Source organism: Cervus elaphus, chromosome 29 (assembly GCF_910594005.1).
Source record: "Cervus elaphus chromosome 29, mCerEla1.1, whole genome shotgun sequence".
Lineage (NCBI taxonomy): Eukaryota > Metazoa > Chordata > Mammalia > Artiodactyla > Cervidae > Cervus > Cervus elaphus.
In genome coordinates this window covers 59,690,103-59,713,054 of record NC_057843.1, presented here as the reverse complement: position 1 = coordinate 59,713,054, position 22,952 = coordinate 59,690,103, and the positions used below count along the sequence as shown (strand labels likewise).

The window sequence follows — 22,952 nt, the reverse complement described above, 5'->3', positions numbered from 1 at the left end:
ATCCACACGTGACTCCGGCAATCCTGTCCACACCACTCCGTCTACACCACTCCGTCTACACCGCGGCGAGCCACTGAGGGCCAGGGGGGAGGGGCACGGGTGCTGTACGGAGCCCACCCTCCCGTCGGAATGGCCCAGGAACAGAAGGGGGGTGAGAGGGAGAATTCTCACCATCCCGATCCGAGCGATCTCCTCCTTAAAGCTCGCCAGGGCACTCTCGTAGGCCCTCCTCTTGTTATCTCCTTGCTTTTGAAAGGTGGTGGTGCTGATCCTCTCAGGAACTAGAGAACAACAGAGGTGACGAGGCTGCCCTCAGAGCTTCCAGGTGAGGTCAGAGCACCCAGGGGAAGACAGCAAGACAGCAGGTGCCTGGGTTCAGGAGATGCCCACCCCCAGAGTCTCATCAGAGTCTTAAGGAAAAAGAAGGTGATCCTTAAGTGCTATAGGGAGTTACATATACAACTTGCATATACAACTGAATGCTGGAAAAATGTTCCAAATGGTATGTACAGAATAAGGCCATCTAGGTTTTAATTAAAAGTTTTATAGAAGAAAATACAGACACAGATAAGAATTACTGACACTTCCCAGCACTTACCAGCTAGTTATTGTTCTAAGTCAATTACTTCTAGGGATGAAGCCAAGAGGTAGGTTCCATTATCCTCTGCCCTGCTGTCCCCTGAATACATGTGGGACCCTGGACACTATGTGGTCTCTTGGGTAGTGGGCACTCTTGGGAAGAGAATGCGTGCTACTGTGGAGGTGGACTTTTCACTTTCTGCTTTATCTCTTTCCTTTGTTTTTCTACATTGAGCGAGTACTACTTTTTTAATCACAAGGAGAAACAGCTTCCATATCAGGATAAAGTCAAACTAGGGTAATGTGGTGTGAAGGAAAAGAAAGAAGGAAATAAAGTGAAGTCACTCAGTCGTGTCTGACTCTCTGCAACCCCATGGACTGTAGCCCACTAGGCTCCTCCGTCCATGGAATTTTCCAGGCAAGAGTACTGGAGTGTATTGCCATTTCCTTCTCCAGGGGATCTTCCTGACCCAGGGATCAAACCCGGGTCTCCTGCGTTGCAGGCAGACGCTTTACCATCTAAGCCACCCGGGAAGCACAATGTGCGTGTGAAGGTATGAAGGAAGGCAATGTCAGCTGAAAGATCCTTCCGTGAAAGCACAGAAGATCAAGCTACAGTACACCCTTCACCAACCGGTCTCATCAGTCAGTGCTGACTGCAGGCGGCCCCCTTCCTCCCCCAGCTCCCTGCATGAGGAGAAGGCCCAGGGGAAAGGGGGACAAGGGTTCAGGGGAAAGACCCAGAGGACAAGGCTGAGGGGAGGAAGTTCAGGGGACAAGGCTGAGGGCAGGAGGTGGGGAGAAAGATCCAGGGGAGAGGGTCCAGGCGGATGGCGTCCTATGAGGCTGAGCAAGGAACAGTGGGCCCTGCAGGTGCCTCCACATTAGACTTTCCAGGAGCTCCCCACGGAGCACTGTCTGGCCCAGGCCACGCCTGCCCTCACAGCTGAACACAGGCTCACCAATGGTATCCGTGAGGCCCCGGACTTCTCTGGCGGCGATGGTGTTCTCACTCTCTTGAGCTTTTTCCTTTTTGGCTATTTCCTTTTCCCTGAGGCATAAGCAGAGGGAAATACTAACCCCCACAGGCGCCTCACCACCCCTGCCCCCCAGGGTAGCTCTCAGTGTCCGCAGAGACCCTGGGAATTGGCAATGGCCTGGGGCCACCCAATTCCAGAATGCCCTGAAGACGCACCCCCAACAGACACTGCCAGGGTATCTGCGGCCAGAAGACACCGCACAGTCCTCAGATGAGAAGAGGGGCCTGCTCCATCCTGGCCACACACCAAGTGTGGGTGGTGAGCATGAGCCGTCTTCCGCACGTGGAAACTGGGGGCCACTGGGGGCTCGGCCAGCCTGGGAAGGCCGGACCGAGGCTCAGTGTTCAGCAGGCCCTCATCTGCTTCCTCAGCAACCCATCAGATGAGGCACCTGGGGTGACCCCATTGTCCAGGGTGGGGGATGTGGGAGGGAAGTCCCTGGACAAACTGGCCCTGGGACGCCCAGATCCCTGCCTGTGATGCCCAGGTCCATGGTCCACAGAGTTTGGGTGAGGGAGGAGGAAGCTGGGACCCCAGGACAAACTGTCTCAGCAGGGAGGAGCTGGGTGAGCACAGGCTGGGTGAGCACAACTCAGCTTTGGAATGAAAATCCTGGAATGTGCAGTCCACAGGACAAGTGCCCAGAAACGCAGTTCTCAGCAACACCTGCTGTGCCTGGGGGCCCCGACACATGGAGCACTTTCCAGACACTGTCTGATGTAGTCCTCATGGACACCTACTGCCAAGGGAGACTGCAAGGCGGTAGCTGATGGGGCCCAGGCTGACCCTCCAGAGGCGAATCTCTCAACTTTGTCAACCAAATGCCCCTGGATTAAGGCAGCTGCACTGGAGCCGGGGTACCCCGACTATGGGAGCTGCTTACAGCTCTGGCTTCTCGGTCACTTGCCCCCAGAACCTGGGGACTTGGTTTATGCTAGTGGTGACCTACCCGTACCCCGAGTTCCTCTTCCACTTACCCAGATGTCCTGTCCTGGGTGAATGAATGCACAAGTTGACTGGTTTAGCTAGCTGAATTTTCAAGAAGGGGACAAGGCCCTCAGAGAAGTGCTGATGCTGAGTTAGTGACCTCAGTTGCTTTGAGGGTAGCAGGGCCCGGTTGGTTATAAACACATCTCTCTTCTTGGGCAGGGAGTTGTGCTCTGGATTCACATCCATAGCAGAGTGGACCTAGTCTGCACCAGGAAGCCGGCACAATGCCAGCGCCCTCCATGAGCAGTGCCTTTCCCCAAATACTGTCCTGTGGGTGCCAAGAGCTCCTAACTGATGTCATATCCACTTATGGGGATGATGGGTGGTTCAAGCCTAAACTCAGGGGAAAGGGGGACTTCAGGAGACCCTGGGACTAATAGAAAACAGGTCAGCGGAGAGGAGCCTGTCCTTTAAAGGATCCAGAGTTACAGTCAGGCTGCGAGACTGTCCCCCTGGGAGATGGGGGGATCATGGTCAGATCCCAGCTGTCTGTGCCTCTGGATCCTTGCATTGAGCGTCAGGGACATGAGCTGGAGAGTGCTGACCTCCTGCCTGTGCCTGGGCGGCTAATGGGTCTGCCCAACAGTTCAGGGTGCTGAGTCTCAGGAGCTGTAGGGGAACTTTGCCTGGGGAGACTCGAAGGGCAGGGCAGGGGAGAGACCTTCACCCAGCAGGGGGTCAGTCCCTGCTCCAACAAGGTTAAAGGGGACACAAAGGCAGATAGAGCTGGACTGACTCCCTGTCCCAGCGTCCCACACCTGAGAAGCGTTTATGGTTGGTGCAGAGATGAAAGAACCTAGGGGCAGCCCAGCTCCTGCTACATTCTCCAAAGTGCCCCCCACCCCCCGAGGAAAATGCAACCCCTCCTTTTCCTTTCCTCCTACTTGAGGAGTGTGAGCCCAGGGAGCTGAAATGGCACGTTCGGGAATCTCAAGTTCAGCTCCCTGCTCCTACCCCACTGGCTCCCATCTCAGGGAATGGCTGTCCATCCAAGGACTCAGGCCAGAGACCTAGGACTCTCAGGAGCCCTCTCCTCCCACCCAATCCGTCACCTGGTCCCCTGGGTTCTGCCTCCAAAATAAACCCAAAGTGCCCTGCTGACACAGCCCGACAGAGCTGACATGGACTACCGTGGCCTCCTCCCTGGCCTCTCTGCCCCTCCTTGCAGCCCCCCACATTCTGCACACCACTGCTTGAAAGTCTTAAAAAAAAAAAAAAAAAACCCTGAGGGAAAGGGTGGGGAGGGAAAGGGAGGTGGGAGGGAGGTTCAGGATGGGGGGGACACAGGTAAACCTGTGGCCGATTCATGTTGATGTACGGAAAAAACCATCACAGTATTGTAAAGTAATTCTTTTCCAATGAAAATAAATTAATTAAAAAATAATAAAAGAAACCCTGTACCCATTAAAAAAACAAAAAACAAAAATGCAAATCACTGCTCACTCTAGTCACTCCAGTGAATTTCGAAATACTGCCTGTGGCCGGCAAGCCTCTCCTGGCCTCATCTCCCACTCCCCTCCCCAGGCCCGCTGATGTCTCCGGTCTTCTGGAGAAGATCAAAGTGGTACTGCCTCCGAGCCTCGCCCTGTACTTCCCTGCTCCCATCCTCTGGCCTCAGTGGAGGTCTCCTGACTCCTGTCCCCACCACCCTGTCCTCAGTGTCAGAACCTTTCCATCTTTGGGGAGACCTGCTTATTTATTTACTGTCGAATTCAAGTTCCAGGAGGTTGGGATCTGCATACCTGCTGCCTGTCAAAGGAGGGAGGGAAGGAGAAGCAAACAGTCCTGCAAAGTAGACATCATTATTATTTCCGTCTCTCAGAGGAGGTACCTGGGACTTCATTCCCATCCAGTACTCATCTTGTGGGAGCTCTTCTTGCATTTCTGAAAATCCTAACCACGCCTGGTGTGTGGGGCTGTGGCCTGGAAAGCAGGACCCACCTGTAGAGAACAGGGTTTTCTGTGGTCCAGTCATTGGGTAGGCTGCGCATCCACTTCTGTTGCCGAGGAGACACCATCTCGCCTTCACGAACATCCACCTTCTTCATCAAGGGCTTCTTGCCATCCTTTGGGATCATGGAACGCTCCACAGCTCGCTTCCTAGAGGATGCCAGGGAGCGGACCAGCTGCACCTGAATCCATGGAAGAACCAGGTGAAGGGAGCTGGAACTGTAGACTCCCGAGCACCCAGGCTGCCTGTGCACCTTAGAAGGTCAAGTGTGAGCCTGCCAGCAAGAAGGCAGTTTGAGGGAGGCCCTCAACCCCAGGGCATACCCCATGAAGGAGGGCTCTCTACTCCCCAAATTGGTCATTCAGACACTTCTGGGAGGTCATCTTTTAAGAAATTTTAATGAGAACCAAGATGTGCATCCCATCATTTTTTATAATCACAAAGAATTGGAAAAATGGAACTGTCCAACAAGAGGGGATTGGTTAAGTAAACCCAGTATCTCCGTTCAATGGAATGTTAGGAATTTATTAAAAACGAGACTTACAAAGGATTTTTTATGGCATGAGGAAATACTTATGATATGATATACAACAAAACCTAGTAATTAAGAGCATAAAAGAAAATTATGATGAAAATTATACATTATGATTTCAAAATTTTAAACGCATGGAGAAACAACAAGGAGAAAATATGCCAAAGGTTAAGAATGGTTGCTTCCAGGGAGCAGGATCATGTGAGCAATTTCTACGGTCTCTTTACACTATTATAATTTCCAAGCCCTCCACAAAGAGCATTACTTAGGACTCAAAGTAGGAATAAAAATCCCCTTTAAATAAGCAGTACAGAACTTCAAAAGAAGGGTTTGAGTATGTGTTTAAGATGTCATCCGTGCAGTTTTTTATAGATGACAAGGCAATGCCAACAACTTATATAATTACCAAGAGGGCATTACTTTAATAAATTACAGGAAGTCCTATATAAAAAACCAGGCAGCCACTAAACATTGTGAAGTACCTGAATTTGCACTGACACAGAAAGCTGAGATACTGTAAACAGGGAAAAAGGAGGTTTTAAGGCACTGCTGTAGAATCACACTCACTTTTTAAAAAAAATATATTCTTCTTCTTCTTTTTACTTATTTATTTATTTTATTAGTTGGAGGCTAATCACTTCACAACATTTCAGTGGGTTTTGTCATACATTGATATGAATCAGCCATAGAGTTACACGTATTCCCCATCCCGATCCCCCCTCCCACCTCCCTCTCCACCCGATCCCTCTGGGTCTTCCCAGTGCACCAGGCCGGAGCACTTGTCTCATGCATCCCACCTGGGCTGGTGATCTGTTTCACTATAGATAATATACATGCTGTTCTTTCGAAACATCCCATCCTCACCTTCTCCCACAGAGTTCAAAAGTCTGTTCTGTACTTCTGTGTCTCTTTTTCTGTTTAGCATATAGGGTTGTCGTTACCATCTTTCTAAATTCCATATACATGTGTTAGTATGCTGTAATGTTCTTTATCTTTCTGGCTTACTTCACTCTGTATAATGGGCTCCAGTTTCATCCATCTCATTAGAACTGATTCAAATGAATTCTTTTTAATGGCTGAGTAATATTCCATGGTGTATATGTACCACAGCTTCCTTATCCATTCATCTGCTGATGGGCATCTAGGTTGCTTCCATGTCCTGGCTATTATAAACAGTGCTGCGATGAACATTGGGGTGCACGTGTCTCTTTCAGATCTGGTTTCCTCGGTGTGTATGCCCAGAAGTGGGATTGCTGGGTCATATGGCAGTTCTATTTCCAGTTTTTAAAGAAATCTCCATACTGTTTTCCATAGTGGCTGTACTAGTTTGCATTCCCACCAACAGTGTAAGAGGGTTCCCTTTTCTCCACACCCTCTCCAGCATTTATTGCTTGTAGACTTCTGGATAGCAGCCATCCTGACTGGCGTGTAATGGTACCTCATTGTGGTTTTGATTTGCATTTCTCTAATAATGAGTGATGTTGAGCATCTTTTCATGTGTTTGTTAGCCATCTGTATGTCTTCTTTGGAGAACTGTCTGTTTAGTTCTTTGGCCCATTTTTTGATTGGGTCATTTATTTTTCTGGAATTGAGCTTCAGGAGTTGCTTGTATATTTTTGAGATTAATCCTTTGTCTGTTTCTTCATTTGCTATTATTTTCTCACAATCTGAGGGCTGTCTTTTCACCTTACTTATAGTTTCCTTTGTAGTGCAAAAGCTTTTAAGTTTCATTAGGTCCCATTTGTTTATTTTTGCTTTTATTTCCAATATTCTGGGAGGTGGGTCATAGAGGATCTTGCTGTGATTTATGTCAGAGAGTGTTTTGCTTATGTTCTCCTCTAGGAGTTTTATAGTTTCTGGTCTTACATTTAGATCTTTAATCCATTTTGAGTTTATTTTTGTGTATGGTGTTAGAAAGTGTTCTAGTTTCATTCTTTTACAAGTGTTTGACCAGTTTTCCCAGCACCACTTGTTAAAGAGGTTGTCTTTTTTCACACTCACTTTTTAAACAGAAAAATTAGAGATGCTTTCATGCATAGAAAAAAGATCCAGGACACCCAATGGTTAATTTTGGCTATTTCTGAGGAATTTAAATTAAATTTTAAAATAGATTTCACAATTTTCAGGAATAGACATTCTAATTTTGTATTCCTACATTTTAGGAAACAATAATTATTTTTCATCAACACAATTTCAAAGCCCTTATTTCATTAGGTTCCCAGGCAAGGAAGTCTTCTGAGGGAGGGAAGTTCCCGGGAAGCTGAGGGAAGCAGGGGGCCAGGGAAACGGGGACTAGAAGGACAGGCCTACCTCAGCCTCGAAGATCTGCTGGTAGACCTTCCCGCTGGGAATCTGGGTCACCTTCCCCACGGAAGACATCTTGGCCTCGAGCGGGACCCCCTGCAGGGAAGCCGTCGTCTGCGGGTTGGTCTCAGACCAGGCGGATACCGAGAAGCCTCTCCGCCCGCCTCCAAGGAAAAGTCCTCCCTGGAGGACAAGTGTCTCCAGACAGACAGACGGGCTGGGCGAGTCCACCGGGGCCGAGGCGCCCCAGCTCTAGCAGAAAGCACCAGAGCCCCTCTCAGGCCTCAGGGTTGATCCTTTAAAAGAAGAATCGGAGGTGGGGGCGGGGGGAGCGGTGCGAAGAAGCAAAAAGGAAGCAGCCCTCAGGCACGAACCTAACTGGAACTCACCGAGAAGGCTGGGCTCCCAGCCACGCGCCCGGCGCAAATTCGAGATTGACGCTGAGGGCAAAGAATGACGGTTACTGTTTTGTACTTCACTCTTTCAAACTCTTCGGGGAAGAGTCAACGCAGATTTCAGCCTGGCCTTGAACTCCTGACTGGCGCTGGAAGCCGTTCGAGGACCTCCGCCGCCGCACCCCCCTCCCCAAAACGGACACTTGGGTAGGAGGGAGCTGTCCGAGGCCGCCTACGCCACCTCCGCACCTACTGAGTGCTGGGAAGCGCAGCCCCCTCCTCTCACGCCTGCCCCAAGCCCCCCGCGGAGGGCGGCGGTCTCAGGACAGGCCCTCTCAGCCCCGCCTGCAGCGAGGCCCTGTGTTCAGGCGCCCGGCTGCGGCCACACCGGCAGAAAGTAGCACTCCAGCCAGCCGGGCCGCGTCCTACCTCAACTGCGACGAAAACACACTTGGTCTCCGAGGCAACACAGAGGGGCGGGAGCTCCGCTGGCCCCGCCCTCACTTCCTTTCCGGGGAGGGGGCTTGGCTGCCCTTGGGGACCGGAGCCCCCACGCGGAGTAGTGAAACTCCTGGCCATTTTCTCTGGCGGAGGGATATCTCAGGGCTGGCCGGAGCATCCAGAGCAGCCCACTGAATATTCCGAAAACTAATAGGAGATGCAGCTCTGAGCCGCTGTGGTCGAGAAAAACCGCCTTATCTTCTTTGTCTTGGTTAAAACCAATCTCTGCTGGGAAGTAGCATAGAGTGGTGCTTGGCTACAAGTAAGAACTGGAAAGCATCTCTAAAAGAGACCATCTCTTTCTCATAAGGGCTTAGAATCCAGGCCTCAGGGTTGAATGGAATTCTAATGAAAAGGCTAATTTATAAGACCCTGAGTTCCATTTACCCAACTCACCATGCCACGTAACTCTCCTTAAATACAGCTCTTTCACCTATTCTCTCTCCCGCTCAAAAGGCCCTCACCGCAGCCCCCACCAAACCCAGCCACAGTCCCCAGATGACCACGGAGGCCCCCGCATCTGGCTCCCACCCTGAGTCTCCTACTTCAGCAAACTCCTCACCCTTCCTTCGCCCTTCCTCACCCGCCCTTCCTCACCCTGCTCCTCTGCTGGGATCCCTCTGTCTCTACACACTCCAAACCCCCACATACTTCCAGCCACTACCAGTGACAAGATCCCATCCACTCAATCTGACCTCCTCTCCCTTTCTTCACCTCACCCACTCTCCTCTGAACATGCTTGTACATTCAATTCAGTTCAGTCACTCAGTCATGTCTGACTCTTTGCAACCCCGTGGACTGCAGCATGCCAAGCCTTCCTGTCCATCACCAACGCCCAGAGTTTACCCAAACTCATGTCCAGGGAGTAGGTGAGGCCATCCAACCATCTCATCCTCTGTCATCCCCTTGTCCTGCCTTTAATTTTTCCCATCATCAGGGTCTTTTCAAATGAGTTAGTTCTTTGCATAAGTTGGCCAAAGTATTGGAGTTTCAGCTTCAGCATCGTCCTTCCAATGAATATTCGGGACCAATTTCCTTTAGGATGGACTGGTTGGATCTCCTTGCTGTCCAAGGGACTCTCAAGAGTCTTCTCCAACACTACAGTTCAAAATCATCAATTATTCGGCGCTCAACTTTCTTCACAGTCCAACTCTCACATCCATACATGACTACCGGAAAAACCATAGCTTTGACTAGACAGACCTTTGTTGGCAAAGTAATGTCTCTGCTTTTTAATATGCTGTCTAGGTTGGTCATAACTTTTCTTCCAAGGAGCAAGCGTCTTTTTATTTCATAGCTGCATTCACCATCTGCAGCGGTTTTGGAGCCCAAGAAAATAAAGTCAGCCACTGTTTCCACCGTTTCCCCATCTGCTTGCCATGAAGTGATGGTGCCAGATGCCATGATCTTAGTTTTCTGAATGTTGAGTTTTAAGCCAACATTTTCACTCTCTTTCACTTTCATCAAGAGACTCTTTAGTTCTTCTTCACTTTCTGCCATAAGAGTGGTGTCATCTGCATATCTGAGGTTATTGATATTTCTCCCAGCAATCTTGATTCCAGCTTGTGCTTCATCCACCTCAGCACTTCTCATGATGTGCTCTGCATATAAGTTAAATAAGCAGGGTGACAATATAGAGCCTTGACGTACTCCTCTCCCTATTTGGAACCAGTCTGTTGTTCCATGTCCAGTTCTAACTGTTGCTTCCTGACCTGCATACAGATTTCTCAAGAAGCAGGTCAGGTTGTCTGGTATTCCCATCTCTTTCAGAATTTTCCATAGTTTGTGGTGGTCCACACAATCAAAGGCTTCAGCATAGTCAATAAAGCAGAAATAGATATTTTTCTGGAACTCTCTTGCTTTTTCGATGATCCAACAGATGTTGGTAATCTCTGATCTCTGGTTTCTTTGCCTTTTCTAAATCCAGCTTGAACATCTGGAAGTTCATGGTTCACATACTGTTGAAGCCTGGCTTGGAGAATTTTGAGCATTACTTTACTAGTGTGTACGATGAGTGCAATTGTGCGGTAGTTTGAGCATTCTTTGGCATTGCCTTTCTTTGGGATTGGAATGAAAACTGACCTTTTCCAGTCCTGTGGCCACTGCTGAGTTTTCCAAATTTGCTGGCATACTGATGCAGCACTTTCACAGCATCATCTTTTAGTATTTGAAATAGCTGAGCTGGAATTCCATCACATCCACTAGCTTTGTTCGTAGTGATATTTCCTAAGGCCCACTTGACTTCTCATTCCAGAATGTCTGGCTCTAGGTTGGTGATCACACCATCATGATTATCTGGGTCCTGAAGATCTTTTTTGTATAGTTCTTCTGTGTATTCTTGCCACCTCTTCTTAATATCTTCTGCTTCTGTTAGGTCCATACCATTTCTGTCCTTTCTTGTGCCCATCTTTGCATGAAATGTTCCCTTGGTATCTCTAACTTTCTTGAAGAGATCTCTAGTCTTTCCCATTCTATTGTTTTCCTCTATTTCTCTGCATTGATTGCTTGTGCATTGGTTGTTGTCAAATGCAGGAGTTAAGGGCATCCTGTTGGAAGGTGTTTCCTGTGAGGAAGGCATGGCCTCCTATCTTTCATCCAGCTTTGATTGCCCTCAGCACAGTGTCCTGCACATAATTCAGACGTACTGAGTGCTTCCTGGTAAGTGCATGAACACCGGAGTGTCCTGGTCTGACTCCCAGAGGTGGCTCTTTCCCACACAAGCACCCAGAGTTCTGCACTGCCAGGGCAGAAGGTACTTGTGGTGGACGCTGAACGCAGTGCAGGTTTCCTACAGACTTGGGGTTCCCGACTGCTCTCAGAGGGATCCCTGTCCCAATTGCTCATAAATGCTCCCTATGACAACTTCCTTAAACAAGTGGTCATTCTGTCTGCCAGTTAAGAAACAGTGAGTAGAAAGCCCTTTTATTCCCCTTCTTTGGTCCCAGATTTTACTAACAAGGTGAAATATTATAATAAATGATTGGACTAATTTTAGCTGGAAACAGAGAAAGTATGTTTACCTGAGGTTATGGATGAAAAACACAGTAAAACAATTGGAAATGTTCAGGAATTATTTACAGTTAGCAAGATCTCTGTTTTGTCGAGGAGGTCCTACTGGCTTGTACATCAGAAGCCATGTTTTCCCTGCCCAAATGCTTTCTGGCATATCTATAATGTAGGTTTTTAAAATTTTTTAATGTATAGATATAAATACATAGGCATGGATATATCAGGTATGATGTTTTGTTCAGAGTAAGCAACACACATTGTTTAAAATAGAAAAAAAAAATGAATGGAGAAAATAAAAATAACCCATATTATCATTGCTGAGAATTTGCCTTCCTTACTTCCCAAGTTTCTGGGCCTTTGATTTGGGTTTGGAGCAAACATGAAAATTTGTGTTTGGCTTTTGGATGGCATTTGTATTACCTCTCTAACTCAAAAGTGTTGTAATTGGAAAGAATAACCAGTTAGAGATCACCCGGTGAGTCTACCTCCTGTGTTAGAGAGGCATAGGAGGTGAGACAGGGAATGGAAGGCGTGAAGCCAAGGCTTTGGACTCTTTTTCCTGCACCTTAACATCATATCTTCCCCCATTTGAAAATGTCTCTTGACTCGAACATCATCCTTTTCCTTTCTCTTCCATAGGCCTTCATCCATCTTCTCCATAGTCCACAGAAAGAAGACCAAGAAGGACCACTCAAGAGCTAATATTTATTGAGAGGGTTTAATAGTCTCAATAACTATGAGAGGGCTACCACAATTAGCCCATATTACAGATGAAGAAACTGAAGCTCAGAGAGTTGGTAACTTGGCCAAGATCTCCAAGATAGAAAATGGTTAAATCCAGGATATGAATCTAGACCACGTAATTCAGAGTCTTGAACCAAACACTACGCCATCTGACTTTGGGACTTGCCAGAAAACAAGTTCTGGATCCAATTGATAGGATTTGTGTGTTGAATCATAGCACACATACTGAAAATTATGGAAATAATGTGTATAGCTTAGTAAATTATCCAGGGGGAAACACACCTGGTAACCAGTACCACACGAAATAGAACATTACCAGCTCTCCAGGAGCCCCCCACATGTACCCATCCCAAGTCACTGCCCTTTCCTCCCCAAGGGTAGCAGATATTCTAACTCCTGAATTAGTTTTGCTTGTTTTTGAACTTCAGTGGAATCATATAGAATGTTGGACTTTTATGTTGGACTACTTTCATTGTATTTCTAAATTTCAAATATCTTTTTTAATGTGGCTGTAGTTCACTTTTATTTCTGTATAGCATTCCATTACAAAAAAATAGAACCCATTGCATAATATTTATTCTTTCTATTATTGGTGCACATTCCAGTTTAGAGAATTACCAAATAATGCTGTTCTGAACATTCTTTTGCATGGTGAACATATGTAGGCATTTCTATTCTATTTCTATTCATATTTTCGTATATTTAAGGCTATTTTTATTTCTTTTTGTGTGAACTCTGGGTTCATGTCTTTTGCCAGGTTTTCTACTGTGTGTGTGTTCTTTTTCTTATCAGTTTCTAGCAGTTGTTTGCATATTCGGCATGTGAGCCCCTTTTTAATATGAATTGCAAATATTCAGTTTATAATTTCTTCCTTTTTATTATGATGGTTGGTTTGGGGTTTTTTTGTGTGTTTTTGTTCGTTTGTTTTGCTATGTATTGTTAAGATGTTACTTCTCCCAAAAATTGACCCATAGATTTATATAATCACAATAAAGTATCTAAGCAGATATCCAGTGAAAGTGAAAGTCGCTCAGTCGTGTCCAACTCTTTGCCACCCCATGGACTGTACAGTCCATGGAATTCTCCAGGCCAGAATACTGGAGTGGGTAGTCTTTCCCTTCTCCAGGGGATCTTCCCAACCCAGGGATCGAACCCAGGTCTCTTGCATTGCAGGCGGATTCTTTACCAGCTGAGCCACAAGGGAAGCACATGAATACTGGAGTGGGTAGCATATCCCTTCTCCATATCCCGACCCAGGAATTGAACTGGGGTCTCCTCCATTGCAGGTGGATTCTTTACAAGTTGAGCTATCAGGGAAGCCCATGTTTGTCCAGATATCTGGTGGACACTGACTATTCAATTTCAAATTTTCCATAAAAATGCCAATTACCAAGAACAGTCAAGACAATCTCAAGAATAAACTTGGATGGCTTACACAACCGGATATTAAGCCTTTGTATAAAGCTACAGTCAACAGGGCAAAATGCCATAGAAGTACAAGGAAAAACACTAGGAGAGACAGAGTCCAGTCCAGACCCACACATGTGAACATTTATGTCATAAACACCAAAGTGACCAGCAAAGCAATGGGGAGAAGACAGTTTTAGTAAACAGCCCAGGGCCACTGGTTATTCATATGGGAAAGAAATTAGTCTTGACTTCCACTTCACACCATAGACAAAAATCAATTCCAGGTGGATTTTAAATCTAAATGGGGAATATTAAAAATAATAGCATTTGCAGTAGATATCATAGAATATTTTCATGACCTTGGAGCATAAAGACAAAAATTAATAAACTTGACCTTATCAAAATTAAGAACTTCACTTCATCAAAAACACCCTCAAGAGTAAGAAAGCAAGAACAGAATGAAAATAAACATGTGTCATATGGAAAAAGCCTCATAAAGGATATGTAACTGACTTCCATGAATGAGATGAAAGAGACAACACACCTGAAAAAAAAAATGGGCAAAAGATTTGACTAGGTATTTTACAAAAAGATAACCAACTGGCTAAAAAGGACATGAAAAGGTGCACAACATCATTACTCATCAGGAAAATGCAAATAAAAACCACAGTGAAACACCACTACACCTATACCAGAATAACTGGAAAATGCTGACGATACCAAGTGTTGGTGAAGATCCGAGCAATTAGAACACTCATACACTGCTGGGTGTGTGAACTCCTACAACCACTTTCAAAAACTCTTTGGTAGTATTTCCTAAAAATGAACTTATACATACTCACTGACCCAAAAATTCCACTCTTGGGTAAATACTTCAGCTCAGTCATAAATAATAGCACAAAATTATGAAATTTTAAAGTGTGACAATTCATTTTAAAGTTGAGGGAGAAATACAAAAGTGATACCTCCTCTCCAGACTTTCCAGACTCACCAGATCCAGCACTGCATAGACTCCCTCCCCCCAAGTGCTTTGGGGTGCCTGTGCTGCTCCAGAGACTTGGGGTACTCAGAGGTGTCATGTGGTGGTGGGGGGGGGGGGAGGATGGCAAAGAACACACATCCCGAGCGGAGCTGCGGGTTCAGTGAGCAGAGTGCTCAGTAAGGCTCAGTGAGGGCAAGCCGGGCTACAGCTCCCCACCTGATAGCTCACCCTCTGCCCTTCCCCAGGAGTGCCGAACCTCAGGAATTTCTCAGTGCATGACGTCCTTCCTTCTGGGCAGAGCACCTCCACTCACCATCTAAAGAAATCCTGGCGAAAAGTTTCCAGGTGCAGGCCTCTCTCCCTAGGAGCATCAGGTGGAGGAGGAGTCTCCCATAGGGCTGGCACTGCCCTCTCTTTGAATAATCCGGACCTCCTGGGAGGCAGCAACCCCTGGGGACAGGGACGGGGCTGCTGGGTGGAATCTCTAAGCCTCCCTGGGAACTTAGGCCACCAGTCCTGCTTCAAAACTCAGTTTCCTTAAATGTCAGAGACTGGGCTGAGCCAAATCGGAGGTTCTCAAGTGCTTCCTTGATAGCAACAAACTCTATGTTCATTTGAAACTGAATCTGGCCAAAATGAAAACTGATCAGAAGAAACTGGAGTGGAGGCCCAAGGCGACTGACGCAAGGGCTTCCTCTGAGCCCACAGAGCCTTCTGAGCTCAGAGGAACCCGCTGGCATCTGGACAGTCTGGATCATTTGAGTTCTCAAATAGAAGGGATTTGCTCTCATGCCGCTCCCATTATTCACAAATTTCTCCTTCTTTTCCCCTCCCCTGAGGAAAGGTTCCCTAGATTTTCAAAAGCTGGTTGCAAAGACACTCACAAAGCCAGGAGCTGCTCATCAGGGCCGAGTGGAGGCTGGAGGTCTAGAGAGGAGGGCCGGGGCGAGCAGGGAAGGGGCACCAGATGGGGCGCAGTGAGCTTCTCACTTAAAGCCTTTGAAAAATTCCAGTCTTGTCTAGATAAACAGGAAGAGGCGTGTGTTTGGTCTGTGGGCAGGTAGGAGACAGTTTGGGAGTAGGAGGCCCCGGTAATAGGATAAAAGGGTGGCAGCTGGCCATTCCAGGAAGGGATGCTGAGCTGGCGGAATCAACACTCTCTGGCTTTCATGCTGGTCCATCCTGCTGGCACTTAGCTTCCTCCAGGCTGTCGGGGTGGGTGGAGGTTCCTTTCTTCACTATCCCAGCCAGTCTATTCTCAGGAAGTCAGGCCTCTGCTGCTCCTCCTGTCTCCATTCCATACCCCAGGGGAGGGCACCCTGCCTGCAGCACGGATGGGCACTGCTGGGGACTCTCACGCGCCAGGTGAACAAATGAACAGACGGCCAAACCTTGGGTCTAAATGGCAGGATCAGGGACATAAGACACCCAATCCTGTTTCCTGGCTGGCAAAGCGGCAGCGCTGCTGGACTGCAAAGCTTCAGGAGGTTTTGGTCTGAAGCTGGAGTCAGCCTCCCCCTCAGATGGTACCATGGAGGAGAAAGAGATCTGGGTTCCTCCAAGTCCCTTTCTGCCGGAGTTTCGGCTCCCTTGTCTGCCACCCATTTCCTGCACTGAGGCCCCGCCCAGGTCCACGTCCTGTTTTGTGGGTGTGCACTGTCCCCCCGAGGTCCCTTGTGGTAGTGCAACATGAAGGAGGATGGTTGGGGGTGTTAGAGGATTCTTTCTGAAGAACATTGGCCGTCTTCCTCCTAGGAAAATCAGATCAACCTACAGAAAAGGAATATTCCTCTGTGAAAAGAATAAGGTGAACAGCTGTGGCACTCACTGGTGGGGAGTGGTAGAGAGTGGAAATCAGAGACCCTCTGGGCAGGATACTCTCTGCTCTGTCCTCTGCATCTTACATTTACTGGAAGAGTTTGGTGAGACAGAAGTGGGAGACCCATTGACTCCACATACGGGGGGAGGGGGTTGGCATCAAGGACAACTTCCCGGAGTAGGGGCTATTTACACCCATCTATGAGAATAGGTAGGACCTGGATGGAATGAGGACGGAGGGATCCCTTGGGTGCCTGTTAAATGTTTCAACTGAATGACTGAAACCTACTACATTTTCAAAGGCGTGTGAGTTTTTAGTCACTCAGTCATGTCTAACTCTTTTTGGCTCTATGGACTGTAGCCTGCCAGGCTCCTCTGCCCAAAGAATTTTCCAGGCAAGAATACCAGAGTGGGGTACCATTTCCTATTTCAGGGGATCTTCCCGACCCAGGGATGGAAGCTGCATCTCTTGCATCTCCTGTGTTGGCAGGCAGATTCTTTAGCACTAGTCCATATCCTCTAAAGTCAGCTGATTATAGATGTGTTTGATTAAATAACCAGGAACTATAATCTCACCAACCTGACATGTGGGACCATCACAAGTTGTAATAATTCTTTTGTACGTGTTGTAAATATAAGATGCTAAGCTGGTCTAATATTTTCTTCCATTCCATGGGTTGTCTTTCACTTTCCTGATAGTGTCGTCTGATGCACAAGTTTATTATATTTACTAAGTCTTAACAGATTGTCTTATAACTCACGTATTAGTTTTCTTTTTTTGCTTGTGCTTTGGAAGTCATATCTAAGAATCCTTTCAGTTTAGTTCAGTCTACTGTTGCTACTTGGCTATTCTTCACATGGGTGCTGGTTGAGGAAGAATAATGTATTAGTTCTAAATAGAGTTATAAGGATTCTTAATATTTGTTAAATGTTCAAAATGACTATTTTGGAAGAAAAAATTTCTAACAGTTTTAAAAATTGAAATGATGATATGGTCTGAACATGAAAAATATCTATGTCAAAAGCATAATGGTAACTATATATTAATATGTCAAAAGTAATACCTAGTCCATAGTCAAAGCAGCCACCCACTATGTAGGAAATGCTGTTTAATCTGGAGTTATGTAGCATTTGTGAAAAGTCAGAATAGCCAATCACCTTCCTAGTGTAAACATCAGACTAGCCCTCTGGTTTCTTGAGCCTTTTGATATTATTGCCTGGAAGAAGGACTTATTGCCTAAGTGGCTAATGATTACTGAAATTATAAACAAACAGTCCAGCTCCAGGTACTTGATGTGGACTTTTGGGGAAAATGTAGACTCAGTTCAGTTCAGTTGCTCAGTCGTGTCCAACTTTGTGACCCCGTGGACTGCAGCACACCAGGCTTCCCTGTACATCACCAGCTCTAGGAGCTTGCTCAAACTCATGTCCATCGAGTTGGTAATGCCACCCAACCATCTCATCCTCTGTCGACCCCTTCTCCTCCTGCCTTCAATTTCTCCCAGCATCAGGGACTTTTCAAATGAGTCAGTTCTTCGCATCATGTGGCCAAAGTACTGGAGCTTCAGCTTCAGCATCTGTCCTTCTGGTGAATATTCAGGACTGATTTCCTTTAGGATGGACTGGTTTGATCTCCTTGAAGTCCAAGGGACTCTCAAGAGTCTTCTCCAACACCACACAGTTCAGAAGCATCAATTCTTTGGCACTCACTGTTTATGGTCCAACTCTCAGATCCATACATGACTACTGGAAAAACCATAGCTTTGACTATACGGACCTTTGTAGATAAAGTAATGTCTCTGCTTTTTAATATGCTGTCTAGGTTGGTCATAGCTTTTCTTCCAAGGAGCAAGCGTCTTTTGATTTCATGGCTGCAGTCACCATCTGCAGTGATTTTGGAGTCCAAGAAAATAAAGTCTGTCACTGTTTCCATTGTTTCCCCATCTATTTGCCATGAAGTGATGGGACTGGTTGTCATCACTTTGTTTTTGAATGCTGAATTTTAAGCCAGCTTTTTCACTCTCCTCTTTCACCTTCATCAAGAGGCTGTTTAGTTCCTCTTCGCTTTCTGCCATAAGGATGGTGTCATCTGCATATCTGAGGTTATCAATACTTCTCCCAGCAATCTTGATTCCAGCTTATGCTTTATCCAGTCCAGCATTTCACATGATGTACTCTGCATATAAATTAAACAAGCAAGGTGACAATATACTGCTTTGACGTACTCCTTTCCCAATTTGAACCAGTCCATTGTTCCATGTCCGGTTCTAACTGTTGCTTCTTGACCTGCATACAAGTGTCTCAGAAGGCAGGTCAGGTAGTCTGGTATTCCCATCTCTTGAAGAATTTTCCACAGTTTGTTGTGATCTACACAATCAAAAGCTTTAGCATATTCAATGAAGCAGAGTAGATGTTCTTTGGGAATCCTCTTGCTTTTACTATGATCCAACAGATGTTAGCAATTTGATCTCTGGTACCTCTGCCTCTTCTAAATCCAGCTTGAACATCTGAAAGTTCACGGTTCACGTACTGTTGAAGCCTGGCTTGGAGAATTTTGAGCATTACTTTGCTAGTGTGAGTGCAATTGTGCAGTAGTTTGAATATTCTTTGGCATTGCCTTTCTTTGGGATTGGAATGAAAACCGACCTTTACCCGTCCTGTGGCCACTGTTGAGTTTTCCAAATTTGCTGGCATACTGATGCAGCACTTTCACAGCATCATCTTTTAGTATTTGAAATAGCTGAGCTGGAATTCCATCACATCCACTAGCTTTGTTCATAGTGATGTTTCCTAAGGTCCACTTGACTTCGCATTCCAGGATATCTGGCTCTAGGTGAGTGATCACGCCATCGTGATTATCTGGGTTATGAAGATCTTTTTTGTATAGTTCTTCTGTGTATTCTTGCCACCTCTTCTTAATATCTTCTGCTTCTGTTAGGTCCATACCATTTCTGTCCTTTATTGAGCCCATCTTTGCATGAAAAGATCCCTTGGCATCTCTAATTTTCTTGAAAGATCTTTAGTCTTTCCCATTCTATTGTTTTCCTCTATTTCTTTGCACTGACCACTGAGGAAGGCCTTCTTATCTCTCCTTGCTATTCTTTGGAACTCTGCATTCAGGTGGGTATATCTTTTCTCCTTTGCCTTTTTCTTCTCTTCTTTTCTCAGCCATTTGTAAGGCCTCCTCAGACAACCATTTTGCCTTTTTGTATTTCTTTTTCTTGAGTCCTCCAAGAATCCTTTACCAAATCCAAATTGTGATATTTATCCCTTTAAGAACTTTATAGTTCTAGCTCTTAAATTTAGGTTTGCTCCATTTTGAATTAAGTTTTGTATATGATGTAATGTAAGGATCCAAACTGGTTCTTCTGCATGTGGATATTTTATTTTCCTCACACCATTTGCTAAAAACAGTTTTCTGCATTCGAAGTTCCCTTTGTTGAACTTCAACATCTGTTGACAATCATATGACCATAGATATTTGGTTTATTTCTGGACTCAGTCTATTTCACTGGTCTATATGTCTATCTTTATGTCAATGATGTGTTATTTGATTACCACTGCTTTGTAGTAAAACTAAAAATCAGGCAGTGTGTCTTCTAACTTTGTTCACTCTTTCCAATATTGTTTTGGCTATTAGTTGCAACTCCAAATCAATTTTAGGATCAGCTTTTCCATTTGTGCAACAAAGATTTATTGCAATTTTATAAGGACTGCATTGGATATATAGAGTGATGTATTTTATCATAAGTCCTCTAATCCATAAATATGGGGTATCTTTTCATTTATTTATAATTTCTTTACCTTTTTTTCCAGAAATATATTGTGGCTTTCAGAGTATGAGTCTAGTGTATCTCCTGATTAAATATATTTTAAAGTACTTTATTATTTTTAATGCTCTTGCAAATAGAATAATTTTCCTCAGGTTGCTCATTTCTATAGACTTATAACAATTTTTCATTTCCATAGTTGTATTGAATGGCAGTTGATATATGAATGCTAATCTGTATCTTGTAACATTGCTGAACTCATTTATTAGCTTTACAGTTCCTTTTTGCTTCTATTTTTTATTCCTTCAGAATTTATACATATGAAATCATGATATCTACAAGTAGAAACGCTTTTACTTTCGTTCATATAATTATAATCTTGAAGATTTTCACATCTGTTTTCATAAGAGATATTTGTCTGTAGTTCTCTTTGCTTCAGAAGTTTTAGTCTGCTTGCCTATCAACATTAAGCTGACCTCACAGAATGAGATAGGAAACGTTTCCTTCTCTTCTATTTTTTAGGGAGAGTTTGAAAAGAATGTGTTTTCATACTTGAAAATGTTTTGTAGAATTCAGTCATGAAGCCATCTGGTTTCGGGCTTGTCTTTGTTGCAATTTTGTGTTTGTTTTTTAAAGAATTTAATCTCTTTACTTGTTATAGATCTATTAGTAAATCCTACTTCTTGAGTCAACTTTGTTGTGTCTTTGTAGGAATTTATCCATTTCATGTAGGTTATCCAATTTGTAGGAGTACAGATATTCATAATATTCTTTTATAATCATTTTTATTCCTGTAGAGTTAGTAGTATTATCCAACTTTCATTTCTGTTTTCAATAATTTGGTCTATTCTCTTTTTTTCTTAGCAATTCTAGCTTAAAATTTGTCAATTTTGTTGATCTCACAGAACCCACTTTTGGTTTGACTCACTTTCTCTGTTGTTTTCCTGTTCTTTATTTTGTGTATCTACGATCTTACATTTATTCATATTATTACCTTCTTGTTCAGGCTTAGTTTATTTTTCATTTCCTAGTCCTCAAGGTGTAAAGTTAGGTTATTGTTTTGGGATCTTTCTTCTTTTTAATGTAGACATTTACAGCTATAAATTCTTCTATGAGCATTGTTTTTTCTGCATGTCATAAGTTTTGGTATGTTCATGTTCATTTTCATTTGATTCAAGATATTTTCAGTATCCCTTGTTTTCAACTTTTACCCATTGGGTGTTTAATGGTGTATTGTTTAATTTCCACATATTTGTTATTTTCCCCCAGTTTCCTCCTGTTGTTGATATCTAGTTGGATTCTGTTGTGGTCAGAAATGACAATTTTCATGATTTTAATTTTTAAAAATTTACTAAGACAAAGGTCTGTCTAGTCAAAGCAATGGTTTTTACAGTAGTCATGTATGGATCTGAGAGTTGGACTATAAAGCAAGCTGAGCACATAAGAATTGGTGCTTTTAAACTGTGGTGTTGGAGAAGACTTTTGAGAGTCCCTTGGACTGCAAGGAGATCCAACCAGTTCATCCTAAAGGAGAGCAGTCCTGGGTGTTCATTGGAAGGACTGATGCTGAAGCTGAAGCTCCAGTACTTTGGCCACCTCATGCGAAGAGTTGACTCATTGGAAAAGACCCTGATGCTGGGAGGGATTGGGGGCAGGAGGAGAAGGGGACGACAGAGGATGAGATGGCTGGATGGCATCACCAACTCAATGGACATGAGTTTGGGTAAGCTCCAGGAGTTGGTGATGGACAGGGAGGCCTGGCATGCTGTAGTCCATAGGGTCGCAAAGAGTTGGACATGTCTGAGCGACTGAACTTAAGACTTGTTTGGGGGCCTAACATGTGGTTTATCCTGGAGTATGTTCCATATGCCCTTGAGAAGAGTACGTATTTTGTCTTGTTGGGTAGGGGGTTAGATCTAACTGGTTTATAGTGTTGTTCAATTTCTCTATTTCATTATTGATTTCTGTCTGGTTGTAAAATTAATTATTAAAAGATGAGTACTAATATCTCTACTATTATTGCAGAACTATTTCTCCCTTTAATTCTATCTGCTTTTCTTCATATGCTTTGAGGGCTCTGCTATTAGAAATGTATGTGTTTATAATTGCTCCATCTTCTTGATGGATTATATCTTTTATCAGTATAACATGTCCTCAGGAATGAGAAAGGCTTGATCCCCAGTCTTGCTGCTATTGTTCAGTGACTTATGGACTGCAGCACGCCAGGCTTCCCTGACCTTCACTATCTCCAGGAGTTTGAAGAAACTCATGTCTACTGAGTCAGTGATGCCATCCAACCATTTCATCATCCGTAATCCCCTTCTCCTCCTGCCTTCAATCTTTCCCTGCTTCAGGGTCTTCTCTAATGGGCCGACTCTTTGCATCAGGTGGCCAAAGTATTGGAGCTTCAGCTTCAGCATCAGTCCTTCCAATGAATATTCAGAGTTGATTTCCTTTAGGATTGACTGGTTGGATCTCCTTGCAGTCCAAAGGACTTTCAAGAGTCTTCTCCAGCACCACATTTTGAAAGCACTGATTCTTCAGGACTCAGCCTTCTTTATGGTCCAACTCTCAGAAACATACACAATTACTGGAAAAACCATAGCTTTTACCGTATGGACCTTTGTCGGCAAAATGAGGTCTCTGCTTCTTAATATGCTGTCTAGGTTTGTCATAGCTTTTCTTCCAAGCAGCAAGCCCTTGAGGAGCTCACAAACCATTCCAGGGAAGAGGCTGGGAGACAATTGTAGCAAGAGCTGCAGGACAGGCCTGGGCCACACGCTGGCAAGACTTTGTCTTCTTAGGTGTCCTGGGTCCCTGGAGGGGTGACTGCACATAGCAAGTACTTGGTCAGCACCCGCTGGGCGCACATCACGAGCGCTGGCGGTGAGGGCAGCATGAACTCTCGTTTAGGAAAAATGACTCAT

The 22,952-nt window shown here is 45.0% G+C and overlaps 1 protein-coding gene across 1 annotated transcript in view; it reads right to left on the bottom strand.

Moving 5' to 3' along the window:
- CCDC180 (coiled-coil domain containing 180) overlaps positions 1-8,226 on the bottom strand; it is a 60,107-nt gene extending 51,881 nt beyond the window's left edge. The window contains exons 1-5 of the mRNA XM_043891473.1: positions 7,786-8,226; positions 7,403-7,492; positions 4,551-4,741; positions 1,542-1,630; positions 172-281 (exon numbers count right to left, since the gene is read on the bottom strand). Coding sequence (XP_043747408.1) covers positions 172-281; positions 1,542-1,630; positions 4,551-4,741; positions 7,403-7,471 — 459 coding nt within the window. The 5' untranslated portion in view covers positions 7,472-7,492; positions 7,786-8,226. The remainder of the gene's footprint in view (positions 1-171; positions 282-1,541; positions 1,631-4,550; positions 4,742-7,402; positions 7,493-7,785) is intronic.
- Between the last annotated feature and the right edge of the window lie 14,726 nt (positions 8,227-22,952).